Raw genomic sequence first — 25104 nt, forward strand, 5'->3', positions numbered from 1 at the left:
GTCCTGGACCTGTTGGGCCGCCGCATGAGCATGATGGACCTCAGGTCTGACCCAGCGGAGGCATTGCTTATGTTCTTATGCATCTCCCCTCGTCTGTCTCTTGCTCGAACTGAAGAGTGCTAACCTCTTCAACATTTCCTCACAGGAGAGCTGTTCCACTCCCTTTTCTCATTTTGGTCACCTCTCTCTCTGTACCTTTTGAAATTCCATTTTCATTCTTGAGATGTGGTCACCAAATATGAACATTACACCGACAATGCCATCATTCCGTGAAGTGATATGTTAACCGTATATCGTGTATGTTGACCTGTAACCCATCCCAGGGCTCTTTGGGTGAGGATGGGATAGAGAACAGATTAAATCAATAAACAGAGAGATATGATAATCCCATTTTTATTCTCCATCACAGTGTTTGGGTTTTTTGGCCGACTTGAGCAGAGGAACTCAACTTATTGCTCACGATGACAGCAAGACTCCTTTTTTGGCACCTCATGCCACTTTGTTGTAGGTTTTGAGTTATTCACCCTGAAAAGTACATTACTTTTCACCTGTCCACATTAAATTTCATCCGCCATCTGGAAGCCACAAGATCCCTCTTGCACCCATTCAAAATATTTTAAAAGAGTCTAAGAAAGAGGCAAGCGAATCAAGATATGCACGAGGTGAAATCCCAGGTGGCATTTCTTCTTCCCATTCCACACCTCACTTTCACTGGGGCTCCAAAAGGGTCCTGCCTGTTGCAGTATATTTGCATTATTCTCTGTAGTGTAGCAGGTAATTTAAGGTTTTATAGCCCAAACTTTCAGCCCAAGATATGAGCATATCGCACCATATCTCGGACAGCTGCACTGGTTGCCAGTTGCATTTAGAATCTAATGTAAGGCAGTCATGATTTGTCACCAATTTCTATACGGCAGGGGTGTCCAACCTTTTACATTACATTACGGATTTCTATTCCGCCTATACCTTGCAGTTCAAGGCGGATTACAAAAGATTTGTCTGGACATTTTCCAGTGAAGATACAATTTTTTTTTATTTTTTTTTAAACATAGGGGAGATAGCTGGATAGAATCCTATGGGAACTTAAGGGATGGATATTATACTGACAGTGCAGAACTGTGAGAAAAAGACAAATGGAATACAGTTAGAGAGGGTAAGATTACAATCTATTTTTGGGGTTTGTTTACTTGGAAGGTGTTTAGGTGGGTAATTTGGGGGAGAATTATCTGGAGGTAGGAGAATCTTCTGGAGGTAAGAGAGGAGGGGTTAAGATATTTGGATGAATTTTTTGAAAAGCAGGGTTTTGATTTCTTTTCAGAATGTTTTGAAGTTGTCTGATATTGTCATCAGATTGGAGATGGAATGGTTGAGTTTTGCTGCTTGTGTTGCCAGAAGGTTGTCAAACATTTTCTTGCGTTGTGTGCCTTTGAGTGGGGGGAAGGCGAAAGGGTTCGAGGTTCTTCTTTGTCTTGAGGTGGAGATCTGGTTTAAGCGGTTGTTTAGATAGGAGGGGGAAGAGCCGTGTAACGCTTTGAATACTAGGCAGTGGAATTTAAATCGAATTCCCTGGGCTTCCCTGGGACGCATTGGCCAAAAAAAATGTTTCTGGGACCGCGCAAATGCTGCAGCAAGACAGAGGAGGGAGCCGGCAAGACAGTAAACACCCAGAGGCAACAGAGGAAAACACCGCATTGCCCTAGACCGGAGCAGCACAGAATACTTCACAGGGCCGCATGCGGCCCTTGGGCCGCAGGTTGGACACCCCTGCTATACGGCAAGATCCCTGAATTCTTTAAGAATAAGATGTCTGGTTATCAACCAACAAGATCATTGCCATCTGGAAATTCTGCATTGCTGAAGACAGGCGTCAACCCAAAATATATGGAAACGGAGGCAATGACCTTCTCTCATGTGCAGGAGTAAAACTGTGGAATTCCCTTGTTGGGCAAATTCAGAAGTGCAGTGATAGGTGTTCATTCGGAAAGTTACTTAAAACTCAATTATTTGTTAAAGCGTTCCTTTGAATATTCATTACACTTGTTTGGTAATTTGTTGCAAGAATTGAATCCTCTGTTTTTATTTGTCGTAATTTATTTTAACCTTTTATGTATGTTAACAGTTTTGTAAACCGTTTTGGCATAAAACAGTATAGAGATTATTAAAAATAAATTAAAATTAAAATTAAAAACCCAAAATGTAGAGAAAGGTGTGACCCAGATCAAACAGATATAAGAACCAGCTTCCAATCGACTGACTCAGCAGCAAATCGCTTCGCTTGCCTGTCAGTCAATCTAACAAACATCCTAAGAAGCCGTCTATAATTATATTTTATTTTTATTCTGTGCATGTACTATGAAATTCACATTTGAACTTTGTGAAAGCTGGAATTACGCTAAGCTTCATGTTCAGGGCATCCGTGACCTCCCTTGTTTGCCAAGTGCAGAGTTCATGGAACGCGGAGCTTCGTAAATGACAGAGAGTTCAGAAGGACAGCCTGAAAACCACACGGCTGGTGGTCAATCAGAACGCCAGACATCATTATCTCAGACGCAGCAGCTTGCTTACTGCGAACCTCTGTCCCTTGCACAGCCCTCCCCTGGGAGACAAAAGTCTGAAGATTTCCAATATGACAAACTCCATCGCTAAACAAAAGATGACAAGAAAGGGAGGGAGAGGAGAGAAAAATACCACGCTTCTGCTGAAAGCTACGTCCTTAGAAATCGACAGGAGCATGCATCAGTGACAGAAGTATGAAAAAGTCACATCATGCAGCTGTTCAATGCCTTAATGGACCACCAAACCAATAAATTAGATTGGATCTTGAGGTTGACAGATGCTGGGCTGAGCAGTGGCCCCTCATTCCCTTCTCGACCGGCTTCGGGTCTGGACCCTTGGGCTGTTGGCGATGATTTGCCGAGTGCTCATTAAGCATGCAGAAGATTGCCCTTTGGTCTAGCTGTCATCGGCGTGTGAATCGGAAGAGAGAAAGCCAAAAAAAAGGAAGAGCGACGAACCATCGCGTCCCGCAGAAAGACGAGAGGCTGAAAATGCGGCGAAAGGGCTAAGTCGCTTGCCAACCTGTCAGATCAATAGAAGCAGGCCCTCCTGAGAGATTAAGCCCAGAAATTTGTAGTTACATAACGCCACATTTTATTAAATATTAAATAAACAACTTTCTAAATAAAAAGAAAACCTTCTTTATGTCGGAGATTAGGGAAGCGGTTTAAGGTCATTGGTAGGATGCTCCATGAAAAGCCAATATGGGCTGCTTTCGGAGAACGAGGCCATCTGCACACCAGGCCTCAGTTCGGTCTTCGACTACCGCAGTCATTATTTCGTAGCCAAGTCCTCCCAGCAGAATCCCACCATAAGACTGACAAGCCTTTAAAAATACGGTCCGTTTCATAAGCTTACTGCAATCTTGATAAAGATAAATCCTGAGAAAACCTACCACAAAAAGTGCAGCTGCACGCCATGTAAGAGGAGTGGTAGATTTGAGCATGTCATCCCCCACTTTTGCAGCAAGAGCACTGGCTACCCTTTAAAAGCAGAATTGTATTTAAGGCCCTGGTGTTGATTTTTCAGGCTGTTTATAACGGGGCACCATGGTACTTATCACAAGGGGAGAGTGTGACGCAGTGCTTAAAAGCTACAGCTTCAGCATTCTGGGGTTTACGAAAGAGCCCAGTAGATTGAAATCCTTTACAACTTCTATTCTATTGCCCTCAAGCTCAAAATCTTCATCATTTTCCATGTTCATGATCTTTCTCTTATTTATATTCAGTTCTAATCCCATGTTATGACTTTCGGCTTTGACTTTTCTCAGTAGATACAACATGTCTTCTTTGCTGCTGGTGATGAGCGTTTATAAGAACATAAGAAATGCCTGCACCGGATCAGACCTGGGGTCCATCTAGTCCGGTGATCCGCACATGCAGAGGCTCAGCCAGGCGTACCCCGGCGGATACCTTAGTCACTCATATCCCTCAATGTGTCCTGCAAGAAGATGTGCATCCAATTTTTCCTTAAATCCTAGAATGGTGGTATTCTCAACCACTTCTTCCGGGAGAGAGTTCCAGACGTTTACCACTTGCTGTGCGAAGCAGAACTTTCTGACATTTGTCCTGGCCGTGTCCCCTCTCAGCTTCAGTCCATGTCCTCTTGTTCGAGTTATATTTGACAATGTGAATAACGTTATTTCTTGCTCACCATCCTTTCCCCTCGCTGGTGAGTGAGCTTGCTCCATTTTGTCGATTCTTTTTAGTATTTTAAAAGTCTCTATCAGATCCCCTCTCAGTCTTCTCTTCTCGAGGGTGAATAATCCCAGTTTTCTGAGGCGATCTTTGTAGCTCAAGTTCTCCATACCTTTTACTAGCTTCGTCGCTCGCCTCTGCACCCTCTCCAGCAGTGTTATATCCTTCTTCAGGTATGGAGACCAGTGTTGGACACAGTATTCCAAGTGTGGTCTGACCATTGCTCTATAAAGCGGCATTATGACCTCCTTCGATCTACTCGTGATTCCCTTCTTTATCATGCCTAACATCCTGTTTGCTTTCTTTGCTGCCGCTGCACATTGAGCCGACGGCTTCAGGGTCCTGTCTATCAGCACCCCCAGGTCCTTTTCTTGTTTGCTCTTCCCCAATGTTATACCTAACAGTTTATACTCATGCTCCTTGTTTTTCCTGCCCAAGTGCATCACTTTGCATTTTTCTACATTAAAAATCATCTGCCAATTCTCTACCCATCTCTCAAGTTGGTTCAAATCTCTCTGGAGTTCCTCGCTGTCTTTATGCGACCTGACTGCCCGGCATAGCTTTGTGTCATCTGCAAACTTGATGATATCATCTTCTTGTTTATATTTCAGCCACCAACTTTGAAACGGACACTTTCTTCTTCCAAATTTGCTTTTCTGAAGATGGTTTCACCATACAGGTTGAACAGGTAAGGCGACTTCTACTTCAGAAAAGCAATCAAAACATACCTGTTCACCTAACTCCCCCACCCACGACCAATAGATTACAAAGAAGTGTATATTGATCCAAGATCCTCGTTATGTGTCACGTTAGGATAAAAACTTATATTGATAAATCTTGCACTGTAACTATGACAAATTTTACCTGTTAAGTTTCTAAGTTTTATTCGTATTTAATGAATCGCTTATTTAATATACTAAGCGATGTACAATATAATAAAAGAAATATACAAATAAATATCTGGTGCTGACGTACAAAGTGACAATGACAGTATGGGGTAAAACTAACTTGAGTCGTGAGGGAAAAAGGGGCAGAGTTACAATGCTAATTGAGTAAGAAAGAAAAACATTAATGGAATGAACAAAGGGGAGGGTAAATTTGGTGCCAAATTGGCTTCATATATTATTAGATAAAAAGATTATTGAATGGAAAGTAAAAGATCGAATGCATCATTGAAAAGGTAAGTTTTTAAGGTTTTTTTTAAACGATGATAAGTCTTTTAGTTCTCTTATATATTGAGGTAAAAGGTTCCATAGTTGAGGGGCCATAACCGAGAACATGTTATGCCTTCTGGTGCCTATGATTTTCAGAGAGGGAATGGAAAGAAGATTATGGGAAGTCGAACGGAGAGATCGTGGGGAATTATATGGTATTAACATCCTGGTCACGAATTGAGGCTCATTATAACTCAAAGTTTTAAAAACTGAGAATAGTATTTTAAAAGTGATGCGATGGCTGACCGGGAGCCAATGGGATTTAATCAACAGGGGAGTAACATGATCGTATTTCTTCGCATCGTGGATCAGTTTAACGGCCGTTTTTTGAATTAGTTGGAGCCTTCTTTTTTCCTTTTGTGAAACATTGAGAAGAAGAGAGTTACAATAGTCAACTTTGGAAATTACCAAGGAATGTATTAAAATGTTTATGGATTTAGGCTCCAGGAATTTAGATATTGAACGAATTAAACGTAATTTTAAAAAACACGATTTAACTATTTTGCTGATGTGATCGTGGTATGTAAGTTTATTATCGATTATGACGCCTAAAATTTTTAAAGTGGGGACCAATTCTAATTCGGAGTTATTAAGGGAAAAAGGAGTACTTAGTGTTATATCCCTTTTCCACGTAAAATATTGGTTTTAGATCCCTTGTTTGTGTCAAGTTTGGATAAAATATTGTACCGGAAAAATCTTATACTGTAACTATGGCAAACTGTAACTGTATACTGAAAATTAGTGACAGTTGGCTAAGTCACTGCTCTGGCCTATCCCTACTCTGAGAGCACCGACAGTTTGAGAAGCTAAATTCTAGTAAAACCAGGTTGCAATATTTACCTACTTTACTGGGGAGCAGAGAAAGGTTTTCAATAAAGAATTGGATCTAGCCAATCAACCCTACAGTTAAGAAGAACATTGCTTTGAAAAATTTTCCTCCTGTGGAAGTCAGAAAACAAAAGAGCAAAGTTCATAGACCCAGAACTCCTCACACACAGCTGCTAATCTGAAGCTTTCACTGTGTATATGGATGGATGCGTTAAAAAGAAGCAACATGAATTAACCACTTCTTCAAATATTTTGTTAAAGAATTTCGAGACATCTGCCGATCAGCTGTTAATCTGTTTTCTGAGGCGCATCCATCTGTTCTGATCAAAGCCAGCATAAACGAGGGCAGATTTTGCTGTGATTACTTTTCAACATGGTTTATTCCACCAGGAACCGTCTCCAAAAATGCAAGTCTTGAGTTAAAAAAAAAACAACCCAAAATAACTTGCAATGTAAAGGCTCATTAATTTAATACAGTCTCCGCAGCTGTGAAAAAAAAAGCCCATTTAATCCGCTGTGCTGAAACTTACATTGGATCCCTATCCTGTCTTAGAATACAGAAGAACTGATAAGATGTGCCTTTCATATGTACTTATGAGACAAGGTTTAAGTCTGTTGGAGACACTTTTCCAAAACCCTAGGGGGTTATAATGAGCCTAGGTCAGTAAGCAGAACATTTTTTGAAGGAAGCTAACTCCCAGCTGCTCTGAGCAGGACAGTTTTCAGATGGGGCAGTCTTACTTGGGAAATGTCCTTAAAAAGTACCGTATTTTCACATAGATAACGCGCACCCCGTGTAAAACGCGCACACGGGTATAGCGCGCAAAAAACACATATTTATGTACATTAATTTTTATATACCGCGCACACCCGTATACCGCGCATGCTGCCCGACTCTCCTTTCGCCCGCCCCGACTCTCCTCTGGAGACCCTGACTCTGTTTTCGCCCGCCCCGACTCTCCTTTCCTCCTTGAAGTCCTGTCCCTACCCTGAAAGCCTGATGCCCCCCCCCCCGATGTCCGATTCACCCCCCCGCAGGACCGCTCGCACCCCCACCCCGAAGGACCGCTCGCACGCACCCGCACCCCCACCCTGAAGGACCGCTCGCACCCCCACCCCGAAGGAGCGCTCGCACTCCCACCCCGAAGGACCGCTCGCACCCCCACAGCCTCCCCCCCTCCCCCATGGAGAAGCTGTCTACCTTGTTTCCGGATGCCAGCGAGCCCAGCTGTTTCCTCTGCCGGCGGTCCCGCCCCTTCTCTGAGCCCTGCTGTACTGCTTTTTCTTCCGGCGGTCCCGCCCTTTCTCTGACATCAGAGAAAGGGCGGGACCGCCTGAAGAGGAAGCAGCGCAGCACAGGGCTCTGAGAAGGGGCAGGACCGCCGGCAGAGGAAACAGCTGGGCTCGCTGGCATCCGGAAACAAGGTAGACAGCTTCTCCATGGGGGAGGGGGGGAGGCTGTGGGGGTGCGAGCGGTCCTTCAGGTGGGGGTGCGAGCGGTCCTTCGGGGTGGGAGTGCGAGCGCTCCTTCCGGGTGATGAATCGGGCGTCGGGGGGGGGGGGGAACTATGTAAAAAAAATTTTGTACAACGCGCTCACGCGTATAACGCGCAAGGGTATGCGCGGTTTGTAAAAACCACGTATAACGCGCGCGTTATATGCGAGAAAATACAGTAGTTTCATAATTTTAAGCACGCAAAGAACTAAACCACTTTTTAAATCAGGTAGTTTCTGGGGCAGTGTCTCCACATGAATCAGTTTTGCACCTACCATGACAGTAATGAATCTCATTCTTAAGCCTTAAGAACATAAGAATTGCCATACTGGGACAGACCAAAGGTCCATCAGACCCAGTATCCTGTTTCCAGGTCCCAAGTACCAAAACAGATTTTATGCTGCATATCCTAGGAATAAGCAGTGGATTTCTCCAGCCATCTCAATAATGGCCTATGGCCTTCTCTTTTAGGAAATTATCCAAACCTTTTTTAAACCCCGCTAAGCTGATGTCACTACATTCTCCGGCAATGAATTCCAGAGCCTAAGTGGTTTACAATCACGTACTCAAACATTTTTCCCTATCTGTCCTGGTAGGCTCACACTCTTCTAATGTGTGTAAATCATTAACAGCCCCTTCCCCACCAAAACCAGGCAGATTACAAACAAAAAAACCATAAACCATCTTCTAGAACAGCCTTGTTTTATGCAGGTACATATATACATGAAATATATGCATGGATGTTTAGGATGTCGAAAATCCAGATTTCTCATGCAGGAGTTCCAATTAACCCTTGGAAGATGAACACCCATCCATGGATAGATTTGGGGAGGTGGGCCAGCAAGATCCAACTACACATCTCCCTCGTTATTCACGGGGGATAGGGACAGAGGCGGACTGCGAATGGCGAAAAACTGCGAATATCCGGCTCTGACCCACCCCCGCCTCCCTCCCGCCTTCCCCCGGCATCCCGGCCTTACCTGGTGGTCTAGCGGGTTTTCAGGGCAGGAGCGATCTTCCTACGCACCTGCCCCGTGCAGATCGCCAATAGGAAATGGCTGTGGGAAGTTCCCATCGTAGTCTCGAGAGAGTACGGGAACTCCCCACAGCCATTTCCTATTGGCGATCTGCATGGGGCAGGAGCATAGGAAGATCGCTCCTGCACCGAAAGCCCGCTAGACCACCAAGTAAGGCCGGGATGCCGGGGGGAAGGCAAAAATATGGGTGTTTTTCCCCCTCTCCCCTCCAAAAAAATCGCGATTATGTGAAACCGCGAATGTGGAGGGGGAAGTGTACAATCCTTCAGAGCCTCAGCTGCAGGTTTATATGTGGTACAGTTAGGCTTGCTAATATTATAATTCCTTTGCACAGAAAACAAGGCTCCATTGTGAAGCTTCCCCTCCCAGCTATTTCTATTTGTTAGAGCAGAGAAGACTGGAGTAATCCATTTGCTTGTACGCTTCAGCGTCGTCCCAAGGGTACAAAGAAAAACACCTGAGCCTTCATCAATCAGCCAGACCCAAAGGGCCTCGCTCAGTCTCTAGCACTTGCATTCTGAAAGCTTTGACAATTCAATCTGCTGAATTAAAATGTTTGCATTTGATTCCAAAAAAAAAAAAAAAAAAAAAGGAGCACGAGCACATACAACACCCACATAACAACTGCTTGCAAAGAGCCAGACATTTATAAGAAGGGCCAGCACATGACGTCCCGCTGAACTCAGCTGGGCTACCCAGGAGTATTTATGCCATCTGGAGTCTGGCATCATTGTAGAGAGTACACAGCACAGCACTTAGTTAAGCCTGGCACCGCTAAGCTTAAAACCTCTTTTTAACAAGTGAGAAAAGCATGCAGAGCATGGCTCATGGAATTATGTGTGTGTCACTTGACTGTTTTGTATGTTCATGTGTTCCACGTTAGAGAGTTGCGCGGGGACAGAAATCCCACCCGTCCCCGTGAGGAATCACACCTGTCCCCACCCGTCCCCGTGAGGAATCCCTCCGTCCCCACCCGTCCCCGCGAGGAATCCCCTCCATCCCCGCCCGTCCCCGTGAGGAATCCCCTCCGTCCCCGCCCATCCCTATAAACTTCAGAAATAGTTATTTCATTTAATTATGCTACTGAATTAAAGGCTCTAGTAGAAACCCATTTACAAATAAGCAAAAAGACTTTATTAATTTGGAAATATTAATTGGGAAGAATACATACTTTGTAAACGGGTTTCTACCAGAGCCTCTAATGTTTATAAATTTTTATCAACACAACTAATATACTATTTTATCCTGAAGCAAAAAAAAAAAAAAAAGAAATTGAATTCTTTTCCTATCTTTGTTGCCTGGTTTCTGCTTTCCTCATGTTCTCATTCAATTCCTTCCATCCACTGTCTCTCTTCCTTCTGCGTCTTCCATTTGCTCTGTTACTGTGCCTTTCCCTTTCTCCCCCTTTCCAAATTGGTCTGGCACCCATCTTCTTCCCTCCACTCCCCCCATAGTCTGGCATCTCTGTCTTTTTCCCTGCCAGCGTCTTCTCCCCACTCTCTCTTCCCCATTTCTTTTCAGCGTCCTTCTCCCCTCCCATCCTCCCCATGTCCTGTCAGCGTCCTTCTCCCCCCTCTGTCTTCCACATGTGTTTTCAGTGTCCTTCTCCCTCCTCTGTCTTCCCCATGTCCTTTCAGGGTCCTTCTCCATCTCTGTCTTCCCCATGGCCTTTCAGCGTCCTTCTCCCCCCTCTGTCTTCCACAAGTGCTTTCAGTGTCCTTCCCCCCCCTCCTTCTCTCCCGCCCTGGGTGCAGCACAGCCGGCCAGGTCCCCACTCCCTTGGTAGCCACTCGAGCCGCGAGGATATTCTCCTTCTCCTTACCTGTCGTGCCTGCAGCACAGAGCCAAACGGAAGTCTTCCCGACGTCAGCGCTGACGTCGTAGGGGAGGGAGGGCTGATGTCGGGAAGACTTCTGTTCGGCTCTGTGCTGCAAGCAGAGCAGGTAGGGAGAAGAAGAGCCGCACAACTGAGTACATCCAGCCCCGCAGGAACCCCGCGACCCTCGGAGACGTCCCCACGGGATCCCCGCGACCCTAGGAGGCGTCCCCATGAGATCCCCGCGACCCTAGGGGGCGTCCCCACGGGATCCCCGTGCCCCGAAGGGGGAACCCGCGGGATGCCCGCGGGTCCCGCGGGATTCCCGTCGTCCCCGTGCAGCTCTCTATTCCACGTGTGTTTGTATGTTTTTATATTTATTTTGTTTTTACTTACACAGCAAAACCTTGGTTTACGAGCATAATTCGTTCCGAAAACAGGCTTGTAATTCAAAACACTCATATATCAAAGCGAATTTCCCCATAAGAAATAATGGAAACGCAGACGATGCGTTCCACAACCCCCAAACTTTAATACAAAATACCGTTTGTACTTGTATTGCAAGACCTCGCTCATTTAGAACAATCACTAAACTCCTGCAGCGTCAGAGAGAGAAGAACCATCGGCTCAGTTGTGATGATATGATGTGTGTATACTGTATGTACTTGTATTGCAAGACTGCTCGTTTCGAACAGTCATTACACTCTCGAAACGTCAGAGAGAGAAGAACCATCGGCTCAGTTGTGATGTGTGAATACTGTATGTACTTGTATTGCAAGATATTGCTTGTATATCAAGTTAAAATTTAATCAAATGTTTTGCTTATCTTGCAAAACACTTGCAAACCAAGTTACTTGCAATCCAAGGTTTTACTGTATTTATTTTTAATATTTATTCACTTCTTATATGTAATTTTAAACTGTACATCGCTTAGAAGTATGATTAAGCGATTAATCAAAAAATTATTAAACTTGAAACTTGAACTTGATAGCCTAAGTTCAAGTACTTAAGCCCGGTGGGCTCAAAATCTGGAGTGGTAAGTGACTTGTCCAAGGTCACAAGGAGCAGCACTGGGCTTGAACCTGCAACTTTAGGGTGCTGAGCTTCAGCCTTAACCACTAGGCCCTTCCTCCAGATACGCACATATTTGTGTATCCGTGTATGTGTATTGATGCGCGAGTGCTGCTAGAGGTTGGGGTAAGAGCGGATAGCGTAGCTGGTTTTAAGAAAGGTTTGGACAAGTTCCTGGAGGATAAGTCCATAGTCTGTAATTGAGAAAGATTTAGGGGAAGCCATGGCTTGCCCTGGATCAGTAGCATGGAATGTTGCTACTCTTTGGGGCTCCGGAATCTTGTTGCTCTTTGGGATTCTGAATGGAATGTTGCTACTCTTTGGGGTTCCGGAATCGTGTTGCTCTTTGGGATTCTGAATGGAATGTTGCTACTCTTTGGGGTTCCGGAATCGTGTTACTCTTTGGGATTCTGAATGGAATGTTGCTACTCTTTGGAGTTCCAGAATCGTGTTGCTCTTTGGGATTCTGAATGGAATGTTGCTACTCTTTGGGGTTCCGGAATCGTGTTACTCTTTGGGATTCTGAATGGAATGTTGCTACTCTTTGGGGTTTCGGAATCGTGTTGCTCTTTGGGATTCTGAATGGAATGTTGCTACTCTTTGGGGTTCCGGAATCGTGTTGCTCTTTGGGATTCTGAATGGAATGTTGCTACTATTTGGGGTTCCGGAATCGTGTTGCTCTTTGGGATTCTGAATGGAATGTTGCTACTCTTTGGGGTTCCGGAATCGTGTTGCTCTTTGGGATTCTGAATGGAATGTTGCTACTCTTTGGGGTTCCGGAATCGTGTTGCTCTTTGAGATTCTGAATGGAATGTTGCTACTCTTTGGGGTTCCGGAATCGTGTTGCTCTTTGGGATTCTGAATGGAATGTTGCTACTCTTTGGGTTTTGCCCAAGTACTAGGGATCTGGATTGGCCACCATGAGAACGGGCTACTGGGCTTGATGGACCATTGGTCTGACCCAGTAAGGCTATTCTTAGGTTCTTATGGTAGGTGCTGGAAATATAGGTCTTGAAAACCTGTGCCTATCTTTGCCAGTGGCGTGATTCTGTACCTGATGTTGTTGCATGATCAAGTGGTCGCCGCCCACGGCACCAGTTACAGAATCTGGGCTTTTTCCACTTTTTGTGCCATTGGTTTTACTTTTCACGTGGCTTGCCATCCCCTCTGTTTTGCTTAATTTCTCACAGCCAGTCAGACAATTGCCCCGTGTTGACTGCGCTATGCACTGGCGTATCGTAAGCTATAATAGCCAGGAACAAAAAGGCTATCCTCATTCTGTAATGCTGAAAAAGTAGAGAAGCAACATTTTCAAGGTGTATTTTTCCTATTAAACCCAGTATAATGCCAAAAATTATAACACTTTTAACAAGTAAACCCATGTCATTTGGAACAACAGAGCCAGCTCTGGTTTTAATCTCCGCCCATGCAATATAGGGAAATGTATTTATTTACTTATTTAAAAAATTTCTATACCGTTTAATCCTAGATGGTCCATTTGGCCTTTATCTGCCGTCATGTTTCCATGATTCTATCCTAAATGGTCGACATAATTTTGCATACATAATTCTATACAACAGATAAAACCAAACGGAAAATCCTCAGAAGATCAGCAGTGAGGAAAGGAGAGCCACAAAAAAGGTTTATACAGAGTCATGCAAAAGTTTTCCAAAAATGGAGAATCGATATCTAAAAAAAAAATGCATTTACGAATAACTGCGTTTTAAGTAGTTTCCTGAAATTGCTCTCGTCACAAGCGTCTTCGTAATTGACTCCCAGGTGAATTTCACAGTTTAACCCCTGCACAACAGGAAGTCACTGCACTGGTCTCAACGTACTTTGGATTAACCTTTGCTTTTCGTAAAGCTGAGTTTTCAAAGCGCATAGATCTATTTGGCAAATAATTGATCATCTTACTTTTAAATAATTCAGGTATAATGCTATACAAGAATCGATGACTACTTTATACTAAATTCTGAAAACAGCTGGAAGCCAATGTAATTTTGGGAGGTAGGGTGAAATATGATCATATTTCGATGTTCCTGTAATTTGCACAATGTACAAAGCATTGCAATAATCAAGCCTAGACAGAACCATTGCCTGAACAACAGTACGAAAATCAAAGGGAGACAACATAGGTTTTACTATGTCACTCATTTGCCAAAACAACCTAGCTCACTGCGTGATACATGGCTAAGCTGATGACCTACCAGTAAAGGAACAAGAATTATAGCATTGCACTGTACCTGATAGGCTGGGAGAGATGCTCATTTCCACATACTGCCGGGAAAAAGCACTGAAGTCAGACACGCCATTCACTGCTTCGACTCGGATTGTATAGTTCACATGTGGTAATAAATTCACCACGCTAACCGTCCGGTCAACCAATCCCACCTGCTGGGGCACGAAACCAACACTGCCGCCACAGGCCTCACACTGCCTCAAGGCGAAGGTGCATCGGTCGCACAAAACATTATAGGTGACATCGCTTCGCCCTCCAGAGTCTATGGGCGCACTCCATTCCAGGATCAGGGTGGACTGTTTCACGCTGTGTATGAGATTCCTCGGGGCAGATGGTGGACCTGGCAGAAAAATAAAAGCAAAATCTTGTGAAAGGACAAAGAATATATGCACAGAGCAGTTACCAAACCTTTGTTCCAGTACCAAGGTCGTTACTGTGGAGGGTTTTGTGGGAGGGAGGGGGGGGGTTGCCAATAAATCTGGTGTAATTTTTCCACCACAAAAAATTGTTTGGTAATTCCGAACCTAGAAAACCATACATATGCTTTATGCAAGAAGGCCAAAACAGGAAAGAAGCACACCTGGTGAAAAAAAAAATCAAGTTTTAAATATATGCAGAATTAGGGTTATCAGACATCTGGATTTCTCCTTTTGAGGACACGTCCAGGGGTCCAGATGGCTTTTCAAAACGCGGCACTTTGTCCGGGTTTTGAAAAGCTTCCCGACAAAATTGCGTTGGGAAGGGACATCTGTGCACGCGTGGATTCCGTCTGGGGGCAGGGCTGGGGGGGCCAGAATGGGGCGAAACTGGGCGATCCGGGGGGGCGTGGCCTTCGGGAAAAACTGGTAACCCTATGCAGAATAGCTGAGCAGTGAAAAAATAAGTAATTTTTTTATAGCGGTACTGGACTTGCAGGGTAATGTACCATGGTGTTATGTATTCAAGTATAAAGAACTCACCAACAGGGACCCTCAGGCAACGGAAGACACGGTGACATGCCCAAGAGAAAGGCAGATTATGTGAACTCAGAAGGCAGTTATCAAGCTGCTCAGGGCCTAAAGTTGCATTATTTGCCCCTTAATGCGACTTAAAGGGTTCTACTGCAGCTGGTCTTGCCCTGCCACAATGATATTTAGGTTACCATGGGTTACATAATAATGAGATACAAAATAGAGAATGACACGGGAACCGTTTACCGCGGTAAACCATGGTCACTGCAGTAAATCTGCAGGAATGGAGACATTTGAAACGGGTTTACCGCAGGAACGGCGACAAGACCTTTCACCGTCCCGCGGGAATGGGGACAAGACCTTTCACCGTCCGCCGGGAACGAGGACAAGACCTTTCACCGTCCCGCGGGAACGGGGACAAGACCTTTCAACGCCCCGCGAGAGCGGTGAAAAGTCTTGCTCCTGTGGTAAAAAGAGTTGTGCCCGTGTCAGACTGGCATCTCCTTCCCAGCTCCTCTTGCGCCTATTTTACCTTCAGGAGCCAGCCATGCCCTGATGAAGGCAGAAGGAACCCAAAACCAAAGCCTGAGACCAATATAATTTGTAGAATAAAATTACCAGAATATTTCAGATTTGTAATATGTATCCTGCTAGAGCTGGTATTAGACATAACTGGGGACGGCAAAGTCCAGGCTGTGCTTCTTTAGCTTCCAGCTGGCTTAGGTCTCTCTCTCTGACTAGGGGGCAGTTGCCCTAGTTGCTCTCCCCTAACACTATTCCTGCCATGTGTGACTGAAGTATTCTCTTAGCTTGATTTCTCTATGTAGCATTCTGTACTAATTTGTTTTGGTCAGTTTTCACAATAGTGGATGGGATATTTGTGAAAGGAAGGGGAGATGGGGGTGTCGTTGATCCTTGCTCTGTATTATTTGTGTTTATAAAATGACAATTACACAGAATATTGTCTCTTTTTATACTTCGAGACTACGTCGGGAACTCCCTACAGCCATTTCCTCATGGCGATCTGCACGGGGCAGGAGCGTAGGAAGATCGCTCCTGCCTCAAAAGCCCTCTAGACCACCAGGTAAGGCTGGGAAGGCGGCAGGGAGGTGGGGGTGGGTCAGAGCCGGATAATCGCGGTTTTTCGGCATTCGCGGTCCGGCTCTGCCCGTATCCCCCGCGAATGACGAGAGAGAAGTTTATTAAGCTTGTTATACCGCTCGTTCATTTTACTGCCTCGAAAGCCCTCTAGACCACCAGGTAAGGCCGGGAAGGCGGCAGGGAGGAAAAAAAGATGGATTTTTTGTACATGAAAACTGTTTTTTTAATTTTCCCCCTCCCCCGAAAAAAATCGCGATTATATGAAACCGCGAGTGCAGGAACCGCGAATGGGGAGGGGGAAGTGTAAACCATAAACCATATGCTACGGCCTAGGAACACTGAGCTGTGGCTTTCAGGCCCAATGCTCTCAGGATGTTGGAATAACGCCTGCTTGTGAAGTGACTCGCAAACAGCATTATTCATTTACCATGGTAGTCAGCAACCTGCAGGATTGTTTTACTGCAGGTTGCCCACTCTTAAGAATATAAGAATAGCCATACTGGGACAGACCAATGGTCCATCTAGCCCAGTAGTCCGTCCTCACAGTGGCCAACACAGGTCCCTAGTACCTGGCAAAAACCCAAATAGTAGCGACATTCCAGAAGATTCCGGAATTCCAAAGAGCAGCAACATTCCATGCGCAATCCCCAAAGAGTAGCAATGTTCCATGCTACCGACAAGGGCAAGCAGTGGCTTCCCCCATGTTTTTCTCAATAACAGACTAGGGACTTTTCCTCCAGGAACTTGTCCAAACCTTTTTTTTTTTTTTAAAGGTAGGTACATTAACTGCTCTGATCACAACCTCTGGCAACGCGTTCCGGAACTTAACTATTCTCCGAGTGAAAAAAACATTTCCTCCTATTGGTTTTAAAAGTATTTCCCTGTAGCTTCATCGAGTTTCCCCTAGTCTTTGTAAATCAAGATCAGAGAAGGTTATCATGCCGCTGTACCGGGCCATGGTGCACCCTCACCTGGAGTACTGCGTCCAACACTGGTCGCCGTACATGAAGAAGGACACGGTACTACTCGAAAGGGTCCAGAGAAGAGCGACCTAAGATGGTTAAGGGGAGGAGCTGCCGTAGAACGAAAGATTAGAGAAACTGGGCCTCTTCTCCCTCAAACAGAGGAGATTGAGAGGGGACATGATCGAAACATTCAAGGTACTGAAGGGGATAGACTTAGTAGATAAGGACAGATTGCTCATCTTCTCCAAGGTAGGGAGAATGAGAGGGCACTCTCTAAAGTTGAAAGGGGATAGATTCCGTACGAACGTAAGGAAGTTCTTCTTCACCCAGAGAGTGGCGGAAAACTGGAACGCTCTTCCGGAGGCTGTTATAGGGGAAAACACCCTCCAGGGATTCAAGACAAAGTTAGACAAGTTCCTGCTGAACAAGAACATGCGCTGGTAGGGCTGGTAGGGCTGGTAGAGCTCTGTCCTATCACAACCTCCGGCAGCACATTCCAGGTGTCCACCACCCTCTGAGTGAAAAAGAACTTCCTGGCATTGGTTCTAAACTGATCCCCCTTCAGTTTCTCCGAGTGCCCCCTTGTTCTTGTGGTTCCCGATAGGTTGAAGAATCTGTCCCTCCCCACCTTCTCTATGCCTTTTATGATCTTGTAAGTCTTTATCATGTCTCCTCTGAGTCTCCGCCTCTCCAGGGAGAAGAGCCCCCGCCTCTCAGCATATACATAATGATTTTTTTTATTTTTTTTTTCAGTAAACACCGGAAGTGACAAGAATCATTGCGAGCGTGCGTACAGCAATGACTATCTAAGCGGATGCCAACTCCCAAGAACCCAGTTTCCAGAGCCCTTATTCCGTTAAGGGTTTGTTAGTTAAAAAGTTTTAGAGTCTTTTCTTTATGCCCCTAAATTCTCAGTCTGGGCAAGGAGGGAAAGGCTGAGATTCCAACTTGGTTAATGAGTGTGCGCTCATGATCTGAAGAGCTGCGGTTGTGAGAATACGCAGAAGGCGCGAGGTTACTATACACTTACGTGTGCAGGGGGCAGATGGGGGATCCAGCAGAGATCTGTAGTAGTCCCGCTTACAGATGCACAAAGAGGAGGCTTCCATCGGAGTATAACTGTTCTCGGGGCAGAAAAAGCAGCGAGGCATCCGAATGGAGAATTTATATGACCCGGGGGAGCACGCTGAAAAGAGAGAAAAAAAAAAAGCATTTCACATGGATTTATATCTCACCTGCCCCTTCCCACAGAAAGGTAAAGTATCCAGATAACACATTTCCCCCTCTCCCACATCACAATCACAAACTTATCTAACTCCAAGGCATTATAAATAAGGTGAGAGAGTCCGAGGTTTACCCTCTGCATTTGCAATTTGATTGCTTTGCAAACTAGAACCTACAAACTACAAATCCCTAAATGCACTGGGGCTATAGCAACCTCTCCCTGATGACCTGGAGTTAGGTGGAAGGTGACTACACTGGATAAAACCATGTATATATAGGTTGACTATCTTATATCCAAAATTCTAACAACCAAAAAGTGTTGATGAATTACTAATATGTAACCTTCAGATTGAAGAAAAGTGATATGATCACATTTTGCCCACGAGAACTGCATTGGCTACCTGTAGATGGGAGAATACTTTATAAATTCTATTGTATACTATTTAAAATACTCGTATGCCTCAACTCGTTAATTTTTCTAATAAACCATCTTTGAATCTGAGAAATAATGACATTTTTCGGCATCCAGTCCTTAAGAACATAAGGTACAATTGATCTTTTAACTCCGGCAAAACTATGGAAAACTTTATCGACTAATATTAACCGGCAACCTAATTTTAAGATTTTTTTTAATTTTTTTTTTAAGACCTATTTCAAAAATTTATTGATAATTTCTAAATATTGTAATGCTATTTAATAATTTGTATCTTCATAATTATTTATGTAAACTGCTATGAACTTTATGGAGGTATTGGCAGGAGATAAATAAAAAATGTATTGTATCGGACAAATAAAAGCTAATTTTTGTCATCAAAAGTGAAACCTGGCCCCAAAGTCACCTTAAGAACATAAGAATAGCCTTACTGGGTCAGACCAATGGTCCATCAAGCCCAGTAGCCCGTTTTTACAGTGGCCAATCCAGGTCACTAGTACCTGGCCAAAACCCAAGGTGTAGCAATATTCCATGCTAATAGTACAAAGTAAACAGTGGCTTCCCCCGTGTCTTTCTCAATAACAGACTAAGGACTTTTCCTCCAGGAAATTGTCCAAACCTTTCTTAAAACCAGCTACACTATCTGCTCTTACCACATCTTCTGGCAACGCATTCCACAGCTTAACTATTCTCTGAGTGAAAAATAATTTCCTCCTATTGGTTTTAAGAGTATTTCCCTGTAACTTCATTGAGTGTCCCCTAGTCTTTGTAATTTTTGATGGAGTGAAAAATCGATCCACTTATACCCGTTCTACTCCACTCAGGATTTTGTAGATTTCAATCATATCTCCTCTCCGCAATCTTTTTCAGGCTGAAGAGCCCTAACCATTTTAGTCTTTCCTCATACGAGAGGAGTTACATCCCCTTTACCATCTTGGTCGCTCTTCTTTGAACCTTTTCTAGCAACGCTATATCTTTCTTGAGATAAGGAGACCAGAATTGAACGCAATACTCCAGATGAGATCGCACCATGGAGCGATACATTCTTAGTCTTGTTAATCATCCCTTTTTTAATAATTCCAGGTACTGCTTTTTTGGCTGCCGCCACACACTGGGCAGAAGGTTTCATTGTATTGTCTATAATGATACCCAGATCCTTTTCTTAAGCGCTAACCCCTGGTAACTACGATTCGGGTTATTCTTCCCAATGTGCATCACTTTTCATTTGTCCACTTGGCCACCCATCTTCCAATTTCCTAAGGTCTGCCTGCAATTTTTCACAATCCGCATGCGTTTTAACTTTGAACAGTTTAGTGTCATCTGCAAATTTAATCATCTCACTTGTCGTTCCAATTTCCAGATCATTTATAAATAAGTTAAATAGCACCGGTCCCAGTACAGACCCCTATGGCACTCCACTGTTTACTCTCCTCCATTGAGAAAAATGACCATTTAACCCTACCCTCTGTTTTCTATCCGATAACTAATTCCTAATCCACAACTGAACTTTGCCACTCTACATTGATATTAGTTCAATTGTTCATCCTATGTCATACTGCTATACTTTTCAGTGTGGTAGCAGTGATTCTTATTCACTGCCTGCTACAGCCCCTCAGGCATCTCTTTGAAGCATCCCGCAAGTGAGGCAACAGGAAGTGATGTCAGCAAAGGCAGGCTGCAGCAGGCAATGAATATGATTCGTTGCAAGCCACTGGCAACGCCTTGTACCAAAAGCTGAAAAATTTTGAAATCTGAAGTCTCTGGACCCCAAGCGTTTTGGATAAAGTGTCATCAACCTGGGGTTACCAGACGTCTGGGAAAACCTGGACATGTCCTCTCCAGAGAGGACTGTCCAGGAGCCCAGACGGACTTTTCAGCCTGGCAGTTTGTCCAGGTTTTGGAAAGCCCCAACGAGCTCCAGCCGCATATGGAGAGACTCTGAGCACGCACAGATGATGTTACACAAATCCACGCCTGCTCCAGGCCCTCCAGATGCAATTGGAGTTCATGGGGGGAAGAAGAAAGGAGGCTTTATGGGGCGGGGCCATGTGCCCAGGGTTTTGCGGCCCAAACTGGTAACCCTAAATGAACCTGTATGAGTGAAATGCATTCATTTGAAACATAGCGAATGTTAATGACTTTGGTCCCCAAAAACAAAACAAAAATAATGTCTGCAGATGACAGGAAAATAAAATATAGAAAACCTTTTCTTCTGCACGATCCTAGATAGATCTAGATACATACGTACGTATAATCTTGCCTATGCAAAGTCATTTCTTTCTTCCAATAAAAATATATATTTCCATTACTCAAGCCACATTCAAATCAAGTGAGCCATGAATCCCTATCTGGACAATGTTCAATAAAGCAGAAAGGTGATTAATGAGATAACCCTCCTTCCCTGTGTTATTAGTTACTGAAGTCTTCTGTGTTCATTGAATACCCTTTCATCTCCCTGTTAAGACACCACCAAACCTTCCAGAGATGTCGCAGATTACGCTCAGCAGCTTCACAAGTGGAACGGTGTTATAACAATTTTAGAATCTGCAGAGTATAGTATTGATTAGTGCAATATTAGAACCCTTTGCCTGTTTACCCTACAAGTCACCCCACGGGTATTTAAAAAGCTGAGGAACGCCTACTATGGAAAAAAAAAAAAAGCTTTAACAGACAAAAGCTGGCAAAAACACCTTAGTTGTAAGAAAAAAACACAGTAGCTGATAGCAGAAAAGATGGGTCCACTCGCGCTACCTCGCCATTGCTGTCTTCCAGCTGCCAGGCAAAGAGGATGACCACCTGTGGAATCTCACTCCTTATCCAAGATGGCTTCTTTCATCTTTCTCCACTGGACTCCGTCCTCCCAGGCTACCGAGTCAGTGAGACGTCTTTTTAGTTCACATCCAATGCTCTCCTACATCCAATCAACAAGGTCGTTTGACCTGCCAACAGCAGCATGGCTGCTAATTGGGCAGCCAACCTCCCAGTACCATAGCCAGAGAACTGATTTTGGGTAGGCCTAAGGGGGAAATGGGTGGACAATAAGGGTTAGATTCTATAAATAGTCCCAAGGTTAAGCGCCGCTAGGCGCCCTTATCCCGAACGCCCAGCGATGCCTAACTAAATTCCATGCACAACCCAAATTGATTTAACAAGCTTAATTGGCGTGGTAATAGACCACACCACTGATCTTTAATTAAAAATTTTTTAAATAAATCAATTACAAGTTGTGCGGGAATTTCACATGGCACCTAACTACGTCTAAAGTTGAGGCGCCCTTCAATGCCTAAGAAAGCCTAGCAGAAAAGTAGACGTGGTTAGGGGCGGTGAATAGGTGCGGTGGACTCAGGCATCTCTAGATGTCCGAGATATGCACCGGTAAATTAGGCCAGGTAAAACTTGTCCTAATATACCAGCGCTTGCCTCCAGGATGCCTGGCGACGCCTAATTCCACTTAGGCACCGCTAAGCGTGCTTCTATAAAGGACGCCTAGTGGTCGACCCCAGGCACAATCTTAGCAGGGCATCTCTCCTCTTCTTCCCCTCTCCCTCCTGTACCTCTTCAAATCATTGCCGGCTGTAAGCAGCATCTCTTACTCACCGATTGCACCGGCCTCAGACCTCTTTCTGACATCACTTCCTGTTTGCGGAGACCAGGAAGTGAGGTCAAAGAGAAAGGCGAGGCCAGCTTGAGCAACATGTAAGAGATGCTGCTCACAGCTGGCAAAGATTTGTAAAGATACAGGGGGAGGGGGGTTGCAGGGAAAGGTGAATGGGAATGGGTGCATGGGGGGTGCAAGGTGCAGAGACGCACCTCAGGTGCGAACTTCTCTTGCTATGCCATTGAACCACACAGATCATTACCCAAAATATACCTCCAGGAATCACAGTGGCAGGACAACAGCGGATACTATTTTGTCTTTTTGAGGGTTACAAAGTAACACCCACTTGGTATCTAGTGTTAGGGTAAGGTTTAGATGAGGAATTAATCCTAACACTAGCGCAATTGATGGGGTGTCAGTGTGCATATTTGACAGGGTGCGATTTACGGGGCGCAATTGTCCTGCGCCCATTTGTAGGTGTACCGGAATCACTACGCATTTAGGAAGAAATTCAATAAACAGCACCGAAAATTGAGCGCTGAAAAAAAATTGAGCAATAAGCACTTTTCTATCCACAGCAGGGCATCTCTGTAATAATCGATACGGTTGCAGGTTCCCCGGCATCTCTCATCATCCACCAATTCTGGCCTAAATACACCAGGTAAATAGCTTTCACAGAGAAGCAATGTTATCTTATCAGCTTTCAGTCACACGGCTGAAATCGCTGTTCTTTTTCTGAAAGGATTATTATATAGGTCACGAGGATCGTTCATTTTTATCACAATCCAGTACTGGATGCTACAAATGTAATCCACAGGAAATGCTTTAGAAAGCTGACAACCGACTAAGGATGTCATTTACACACACAAAGACAAAGAAGTGGAAAAACCAGGCCCAAAAAAATACAAAGATAATTTGTGGTAATAAATAAGAACATAAGAATTGCCGCTGCTGGGTCAGACCAATGGTCCATCGTGCCCAGCAGTCCGCTCACGCGGCGCCCCTCTGTGGGGGGGGGGGGAGGGGAGAGATGAAGCCTACAAAGTCCGGTCCTAAAATCCACTCTCTTACAAGAAACAGGAGAGAGAGAGGCTACATCAAATTTGGACGTTTCAAGAGCTGGTTAATAAATCTTTCTCCGCGTGTTCTCTTTTTCCGTATATATTGTGAGGAATAATATACTCGCCTGATGTCATAACTCAGCCTGAAATGAAAGATGGCAAATTCAAGGTCATTCTGCTCTTTTGCACTGAACCATAGAAGTCAAACGTCATCTGGTCAGATGAAATAAGGGAAGACCTTATGCTCCATTTGAATAATATCATAAAATGACTATTATATGCTATCACTTCAATATGTATAAACATACCACTTCATAGGAACAGTGCCTCCACTAGCATCACTTTTTCTATATCAGAACTAGACTCGGGAAAAGGCCTCAGAATCGGAGCCTACGCACAGTCTTGATCACAGACTGAAGGTGTCAGCGTAGTTTTATTAGCTCCTTAGCTCAAGTCATTGGCCAAAAAACCCAAGAGTATACTTTAAATACTGATATAGAAAAAGTGATGCTAGTGGAGGCACTGTTCCTATGAAGTGGTATGTTTATACATATTGAATAGGTAGTATCCTTTGAACCACTTTGGGTGTTTTTTTGAGTAAGTATTATATGCTATCAGTATATTAAATGTGTCTTGGCGGCTTCCAACAGACAGAACTGGGAAAGGGGAGGACAGGGTCGAATTTTGGTTCAGAAGTCTTCCAGCCATGGAAACAGATATTGAATTCTCCGTCTCTCTTTAGCATCTTTCCAAAGTCATTTTTACATAATAATATGGTCAATGATAGCAGATAAAGACCAATGGGGAACATCCAATCCACTCTGTGCAGGTTACATTTAAATTGATTCAGGTTGAGCAGACTGGATGGACCATTCGGGTCTTTATCTGCCGTCATCTACTATGTTACCCTCCCCAACTTTTTATGACATGCAAAAAGTACTATCTACTACTATTTCTCACTTCTATAGCGCGGAAAGGCGTACGCAGCGCTGCACATTTTGGCATTTAATAGACGGTCCCTGCTCCGAAGAGCTTACAATCTAACTTGGACAGACAGACATGACGTATAGGGTTAAGGACGCAGAACCCAAGGTGAGAGGAGTTAGGAGTCGAAAGCACTCTCAAAGAGGTGGGCTGACATTTATAGACAGTCTCTGCTCAGAAGAGCTTACAATCTTACTTGGACAGACAGACATGACTTATAGGGTTGAGGGATGCTGAACCCAAGGTGAGAGGAGTTAGGAGTCGAAAGAACTTTCAAACAGGAGGGCTGACATTTATAGACAGTCCCTGCTCAGAAGAGCTTACAATCTAACTTGGACAGACAGAAACAGGTACATTAGGTAGATTGTGAGCCCGCCGGGACAGACAGGAAAAAATGCTTGAGTACCTGAATAAATTCATGTAAACCGTTCTGAACTCCCCTGGGAGAACAGTATAGAAAAATTGAATAAATAAAAAATAAAAAATAAAATTACATATAGGATTGAGGATGCAGAACCCAAGGTGAGAGGAGTTAGGAGTCGAAAGCACTCTCAAAGAGGAGGGCTGACATTTATAGACAGTCCCTGCTCAGAAGAGCTTACAATCTAACTAGGACAGACAGACATGACATAGAGGGTTAGGGATGCAGAACCCAAGGTGAGAGGAGTTAGGAGTTGAAAGCAGTCTCGAAGAAGTGGGAATTTACCTGGGCCTTGAACACTGCCAGAGACGGAGCCCGTCGTAGGGATTCGGGCAGCTTGTTCCAAGCAAACAAAAAATTCACTTAACATTTGCTTTGGGTGGAAACGTTCTGTGCCTGGATTCCACCCTG

General features: G+C 44.3%; 1 protein-coding gene and 1 long non-coding RNA gene across 3 annotated transcripts in view; one reads left to right on the forward strand and one right to left on the reverse strand.

The window, feature by feature from the left end:
• The window catches only part of LOC117365119, a 299104-nt gene that overhangs the window by 159943 nt on the left and 114057 nt on the right, over window positions 1-25104 (forward strand). The window lies entirely within an intron of this gene.
• EPHA10 (EPH receptor A10) overlaps window positions 1-25104 on the reverse strand; it is a 231232-nt gene that overhangs the window by 91285 nt on the left and 114843 nt on the right. For both annotated transcript variants that reach the window (XM_033955095.1, XM_033955094.1), the window contains exons 4-5: window positions 18003-18158; window positions 13961-14296 (exon numbers count right to left, since the gene is read on the reverse strand). In XM_033955095.1, the coding sequence (XP_033810986.1) occupies window positions 13961-14296; window positions 18003-18158 (492 nt within the window). The remainder of the gene's footprint in view (window positions 1-13960; window positions 14297-18002; window positions 18159-25104) is intronic.

This window comes from Geotrypetes seraphini, chromosome 8, assembly GCF_902459505.1.
Source record: "Geotrypetes seraphini chromosome 8, aGeoSer1.1, whole genome shotgun sequence".
Classification (NCBI taxonomy): Eukaryota; Metazoa; Chordata; class Amphibia; order Gymnophiona; family Dermophiidae; genus Geotrypetes; species Geotrypetes seraphini.